This window comes from Rhagoletis zephyria, unplaced genomic scaffold (genome assembly GCF_001687245.7).
Source record: "Rhagoletis zephyria isolate East Lansing unplaced genomic scaffold, Rhagoletis_zephyria_1.1 Rzeph_scaffold_01595, whole genome shotgun sequence".
NCBI lineage: Eukaryota > Metazoa > Arthropoda > Insecta > Diptera > Tephritidae > Rhagoletis > Rhagoletis zephyria.
In genome coordinates this window covers 57536-65007 of record NW_016158679.1, presented here as the reverse complement: position 1 = coordinate 65007, position 7472 = coordinate 57536, and the positions used below count along the sequence as shown (strand labels likewise).

At 37.1% G+C, this 7472-nt stretch overlaps 1 protein-coding gene across 1 annotated transcript in view; it reads left to right on the top strand.

Moving 5' to 3' along the window:
* Positions 1-2503: 2503 nt before the first annotated feature.
* Positions 2504-7472, top strand: part of Uvrag (UV-resistance associated gene) — a gene marked incomplete at its 3' end in the record, with an annotated part of 56049 nt that continues 51080 nt past the window's right edge. The window contains exon 1 of the mRNA XM_017618292.1: positions 2504-2573. Within this exon, the coding sequence (XP_017473781.1) occupies positions 2512-2573 (62 nt within the window). The remainder of the gene's footprint in view (positions 2574-7472) is intronic.

Genomic DNA, 7472 nt, shown 5'->3' with positions numbered 1-7472 from the left:
TCTTTCAGATTTATGCAAACCAGTTCGAATTAATAAACAATTTCACTAAGCATTAAAAATATATGCGTTTATTTTGTCAGCTTAAACGTGACATAATGGTTATATAGCTAATTGGCTGAGCTCTCGTTCTTCTCCTTGATCTCGTTGTTTTTTGACAGTGTTTCGACTTGCTTCTGCTGGCTGCACTAGCTTTATTCGCTAGAGTAAAGTTAGGGTTGCCCTTGCGCACGAACTTACAGCTCCTATTAAGTTTTATCAAAAATTTAACCAACAGAAGAGTCTTCTTTAACTCTTCAGTCTCTATCGCACAAGTTACTATCATTCCTATCGCTTTCGTATGAAAAAGACGTGACCTCTTGGTGGAACTGTTTTTCCCGAGAGCGGATAAGAATTCGAGAAAATAGCGATATCATGGGCGATGATCCGCAATATAAAATGCTGGCAGGGATATTCAATAAGGTAGGAGTGACAACTAGCTCGAACTCTCTTGTAGCTAGTTATAATGTCAAAAAACTGTAAATAAACAAATTTACCCTTTAAGGTGCGAGTGCCGTTTGCTACAAATTATCATCAATTGAAACGCATCAGCATAAATACATAAATATCTACGTACATATACTAGTTTTAAGATAGACTTATGTATACATATGGACTGAAACGAATAACTCATAAAGGAAACCACGTAAATAAAGTAAAATTAATGTTTTATGAAACTGTTTTAAACATTTTTTTGTTTTTATTCGCCTAATGTTGTTCCGCGTTTAGCTTCTTATTTAAATATTTATATAATTCTAAAAAAAACATCCTGTACTTAAGGTTGGTTTTCACTATGTCATATTTTGACAAACAAATTTGGCAACATATTTTGACACAACTTTATCTTCTTTTTTCATGCCTTTAACGATTATATATAGGGCCAATAAAGGACAGTTAGCCAATTTAGTAGCACATGTACACGACTGAATACCTATTCTGATCTAAATCAATGGGTAAACTTTTTTTAGTTCCAATTGACAATAGTTGCGTTCCAGATGCTTCACGATATTCACAATTTGCAAGGACAGCTGTTTTCTCCATTAATAAACCTTATGGAAGGTGGTCACCTGGAACGACTTCCTGTAAAAACCTGCAAATCGTGAAGCATCTGGAACGCAACTAATGTGTTTTCACTTATTTAACGGCACATGCCGTTGAATTTGACATAGTGAAAACCAGCCTTAACAAAAAAAAAAAGGCGTGAGTACTAGGTACTCATGAAATATGATGTGTAAACATATGCGAACGGCAAAGCATAAAGGTACGTTTACATATAAATATAATCTCAATCAAAGCCGTTAGCTGTAAGATTGGTTGTGCTTTTTATTCACACAACTCGACGAAAAGTTAAACTTCCTCTCTGTGCCACCGTGGTCACTTGNACGGCAAAGCATAAAGGTACGTTTACATATAAATATAATCTCAATCAAAGCCGTTAGCTGTAAGATTGGTTGTGCTTTTTATTCACACAACTCGACGAAAAGTTAAACTTCCTCTCTGTGCCACCGTGGTCACTTGTTTCTGCTACACATATTATGCTATTTAAATATATTTTAACTGAATATTTTATTAAAAATACTGTTACAAACCTCTTTTCCTTACTAGCGTCAATTTTTGTTTACTTTTACATTTGACATTCCTCCTACTTTTCGCCAGTATAATCGATAAAGCTAGGTTGGACACCAAAAAGTTATCGGTTTAATCTGGGATAATTTTATAATTATAATTTTGTACGGCTAATCTCTTTTTCTAATTACAGATTAGGGAGTTAAGCTCGAGAATGTGGATAATCCATTTATGTGCAAAGCTATTCCTAGGCGTTTCAGTTACATACATACACATGTAGGTTAGGTTAAAAATTAAACGTTAATTTCACTTAATTTTATTCATTTTCTGATTTAATTTTTTTATTCATTTTCATTCTTAATTATTTTAATACATGAAATTATCGGTATGATTGATAAAANATGCAATTTTTTGAGTGTTTGAGGGAAGATGGGCCGAGTTTATTGTAGATTCGAATTGAGCAGATCAAATGACATGAAAATCTCTTTCGATCCGAGCCTGCAAATTTTTTTTTATCAAGATAATCCCGATTTATTGCAATTTTTGCAATTTTTGTGGGTTTTTTTACAATTTTCTTGAATATAAAACGGCTTATTGTCTAAGTACATATGAAATTAGTATTAAACGGATCAGAATACATAAAAATTATGCGTTTCCTATATCCACAAATTTTTTTTGTAACGAAAACATCAAATTTTCGCTATTTTTTAGGATTTTTTGCAATTTACTCGAAATTGGGGGGTGACCGGCCAAAACTAACTCAAAATTCGGATTCAGCGGGTCGAAAAACATGCCCGTAGGTAGGTGGCGTCCGGTGTACAGAACAAAAATTTTTTTTTGTGTGCCGGTGTAATCAATTGTTCCTCATTAAAATTTTTCTGCTGAATGCTATGNGAGTTAAGCTCGAGAATGTGGATAATCCATTTATGTGCAAAGCTATTCCTAGGCGTTTCAGTTACATACATACACATGTAGGTTAGGTTAAAAATTAAACGTTAATTTCACTTAATTTTATTCATTTTCTGATTTAATTTTTTTATTCATTTTCATTCTTAATTATTTTAATACATGAAATTATCGGTATGATTGATAAAATATGATACTTGTATATACTTGTGACTCAAGGGCGTTAAAATATCTTGAAAACACCGCATCCATTACTGTTTTTGAGCTTATAGTCTGAGTATTTCTATTTGTATATATTCCTAAATTTAGTTTTTCTTTTCGGAATATAATCTGTGGTTCACTTTTTACTCTCACTTCAGAGAGTGATTTTGCTGTTTGACCTTTTTAAGAGGATTTTACACGAAAAGTTGTGTTTTTGAGCTTATAGTCTGAGTATTTCTATTTGTATATATTCCTAAATTTAGTTTTTCTTTTCGGAATATAATCTGTGGTTCACTTTTTACTCTCACTTCAGAGAGTGATTTTGCTGTTTGACCTTTTTAAGAGGATTTTACACGAAAAGTTGTGTTTTTGAGCTTATAGTCTGAGTATTTCTATTTGTATATATTCCTAAATTTAGTTTTTCTTTTCGGAATATAATCTGTGGTTCACTTTTTACTCTCACTTCAGAGAGTGATTTTGCTGTTTGACCTTTTTAAGAGGATTTTACACGAAAAGTTGTGTTTTTGAGCTTATAGTCTGAGTATTTCTATTTGTATATATTCCTAAATTTAGTTTTTCTTTTCGGAATATAATCTGTGGTTCACTTTTTACTCTCACTTCAGAGAGTGATTTTACTGTTTGACCTTTTTTAGAGGATTTTACACGAAAAGTATTGGATCAGAGCTATTATGTCATCCATACATATGTATATTATACATACATATATTCATGTGTATTCATCATTTATCAACGGTCCCAGTTAAAATGATTTCAGTNTTTTTTTTTATCAAGATAATCCCGATTTATTGCAATTTTTGCAATTTTTGTGGGTTTTTTTACAATTTTCTTGAATATAAAACGGCTTATTGTCTAAGTACATATGAAATTAGTATTAAACGGATCAGAATACATAAAAATTATGCGTTTCCTATATCCACAAATTTTTTTTGTAACGAAAACATCAAATTTTCGCTATTTTTTAGGATTTTTTGCAATTTACTCGAAATTGGGGGGTGACCGGCCAAAACTAACTCAAAATTCGGATTCAGCGGGTCGAAAAACATGCCCGTAGGTAGGTGGCGTCCGGTGTACAGAACAAAAATTTTTTTTTGTGTGCCGGTGTAATCAATTGTTCCTCATTAAAATTTTTCTGCTGAATGCTATGCATATGCCTAAATGTATGCAGCCATTTACAATAGCAAGTGAACACAGGGTGCTTCTAATTAAATTAAAAATTTTCTTCTGAAATACACATGCTAAGCCCTTCGAAATTTTCTGCTGGGCTATANTATAATCTGTGGTTCACTTTTTACTCTCACTTCAGAGAGTGATTTTACTGTTTGACCTTTTTTAGAGGATTTTACACGAAAAGTATTGGATCAGAGCTATTATGTCATCCATACATATGTATATTATACATACATATATTCATGTGTATTCATCATTTATCAACGGTCCCAGTTAAAATGATTTCAGTATTTTTTGTTAATTTTCGCCATGCTTTTTTATTAAAATAGACTACTAAACCTATGCCTAAAACCATCTACGAATATCAAAACCAGTTGCAACAAATGAGTTCATACATATGTATTTACATACAAACTTAAGTATGTATACATATAGGTACGAAGCCGTATGCATGTGCGGAGGTTGCATAATCGAAAGNTATCCACAAATTTTTTTTGTAACGAAAACATCAAATTTTCGCTATTTTTTAGGATTTTTTGCAATTTACTCGAAATTGGGGGGTGACCGGCCAAAACTAACTCAAAATTCGGATTCAGCGGGTCGAAAAACATGCCCGTAGGTAGGTGGCGTCCGGTGTACAGAACAAAAATTTTTTTTTGTGTGCCGGTGTAATCAATTGTTCCTCATTAAAATTTTTCTGCTGAATGCTATGCATATGCCTAAATGTATGCAGCCATTTACAATAGCAAGTGAACACAGGGTGCTTCTAATTAAATTAAAAATTTTCTTCTGAAATACACATGCTAAGCCCTTCGAAATTTTCTGCTGGGCTATACGCTACAGCTTCGCAAATTTTACCCCTACCGAAACCAAAGATGTATACACATCAAAAATTCCCACGACAGCCGGTTCTACGTACCGGAATGACTCGGGCTTTACCCGACCAAGGGCTGTTGTTTCGGCGATCTAACCGCGTGTAGGTCGGCGAAGTATCTCAGAAGGTGTTCGTCCATAGGGCTACATTTGCTACGCATTCTTCTGCTAAGGGCTGGCATCGAGTCAAACCCAGGGCCTGAAACCTACACATGCTGTGTATGCCAGACACGACCACACCACAACTCTACCTCAGGCAAGTGCAATGCTTTCGACGGGTGGAGTCACCTCAGAGTCTGCTCAGGACCACGGACCCATCGGCAGTGGACCACATCGTTTGTGGCCCGTGCTGCTCACACAGAGCAGCCTCAACGGCTAACCCCAGTCCACCTGAGCAACTCAACACAAACACCACAGCACCACAACACAACAACACAATACACCACGCCACAACCACGACAGACCACATAAAAGACACAATCGCCCCACCACCCACACGCGGCCGCCAACAACTACTGGTTCCTCGTACAATCTGCACGGTATGTCAGACCAGGATAGTCTGTAACGTGACATCAGTTAAGTGCAACACCTGCCTTGGCTGGCGCCACTTTAGGTCATCTTCAGGTCTGCGCACCACGCGAGATTGGACGAGGATCTTCGAGGGCCCGTGTGGCACTGCTCGGTCGAAAACCCCAACTGCGACGCCACCCACTACCACCACAGGGCGGCAATCTTCACAGCAGCGCACACAGCCAATGGCGGCAAGGGTACACACATTCCTCACACCTCGCATAACTACACGTCTCCCGAACCACATGAAGCTCCTTCAATTTAACTTTAACGGACTTCAGAGCAAGATCGAGGAGATAACCGTCTTCATGAGAAGGCATGGTATATTGATAGCTGCGGTCCAAGAGACGAAGTTGCACAGCAATTCAACATTGTTGAATTGTGCCGGGAACAACGTGCAGCGTCGAGATCGCAAGCGAGATAATGGTGGTGGCTTAGCGTTCATCACGCACCGTCTTCAGATGCTCTTCCCACTTTTTCCGCTTATGTACGTTCACAAGCTGCCGAATCTCCGCGTTGAGATCCCTAATACGGGGATTTCCGGGATCGGCCTGACGAAGGTTGTCACGCTCATCGGCTAGAACAGCCGCTTCAGCAGGGAAATTTGGACAGGGGTCCGTAATGCATACGTACGAAGCGAGCTGCAGCAGCAGTGACAACCCTGCGGAACTTATGTTCTCCAAGGTGGACGTCGGTTGGTGTGGGGAGCGCAGCGAAGATGCTCTCAGTAAATTCCGCGAAGCCTTCCCATCAACTTTAGAAAAGTTTATATAGGTCCGGTGTTCCGCGGAAGCAAAGTCGGTTGGTCTATCGATCGAGATGACTATGGGCAGATGCCAAAGTCATTATAGGTCGCTGTTTAAGCCGCCGCTTAAAGCGCGCTACGACGGCCGTGCGCGCAATCCTTGGCCGCAGCAGTTTGGCAGTTGACCGACGTCAACGTCGAGAATATGATTACCGAGCGCGCACGGCAGCCTCCCCATCGTCGTGCGAAATCAGCAGAAGCCAGTTCAGCAATTAACATCGGTCAACGCGCACGCGCCCCCTTAAAATTAAAAATTTTCTATTGTGAAAGCCAAATGCAGAAATGTACATATGTATATAATTCATACAACCACAAAATGTATGTGGACATCTACCACTAAACCTTAACTTTTTATTGTGTGAAAGTCGAGTACCTATATTGCGCTAGATCTTTTAACTTTTAAAGCTCATGAATAAACTGAGTTGAATTTTATAAATTTTAAAACCGAAAACAAGTGTTTCCTTTAAGCGGAAAACCAGTGTGCATACAAAAAAAGGAGAGTGCGAAAGGCGACCACTGGAATTATTCATGGTCCTTCGCAGCCAACCGTGGCCCAGCTCCTAAAGAAAAAAAATTTTAAAACTAAAAAAAAAAAAATAATAAAAAAAAATAAAATCCGTACTCGTACGTCCGCCAAACTGATATAAAAACTATTGACAAAGTGGAGAAAACAATAAAAACTAAAAAAAAAAACCATAAACTAAAGTGCAAACAAGTATCGTATTAAAAGGGCACTTATACATTTATACATACATAAGTATACAGATACGCAAAAAAGAAAAGAAAGTAAAAAAATCTAATACAAACAAAATAACACAAAACCCGTAAAAACTAAAAACTAAAAAAAAAAGTGTTGGAAAAAGTCCACATATTGTATGCTAAGTACATATCGCAAACTAAAAAGAAAAGAATACATAAACATATCTATGTATATATGTACATACATTAAAAAAAAAAAAAAAAATAAATACAATTTTAATAAAAATCATCATAAAAACAACAAAACCAAGGCAAGCTTTCAGCCAAGCAGCCAGAATAAGGAGCCATCAACAACATCAGCAGCCATCAACAGCATCTGCAACAAGTACATATTTGTCGTGCTGTGCGGACGTGTTTTCTCTGCGCTCCTCGTTTTTGCTTTTTGCTTTTCACACCCTGCAATGGTGCGTGCTAATTGAAATCTGAGACAGTGACTCTGCATATTACATATAATTCTAATTATGCCGTGCTTGTGTGGTCTAAAGGTTGATCGTGGGAAATCTAAAGTGCAATGCGTGAATTGTGGTGAACTATTCCATTTGGAATGTGTCAACATTATGCCAGCTGA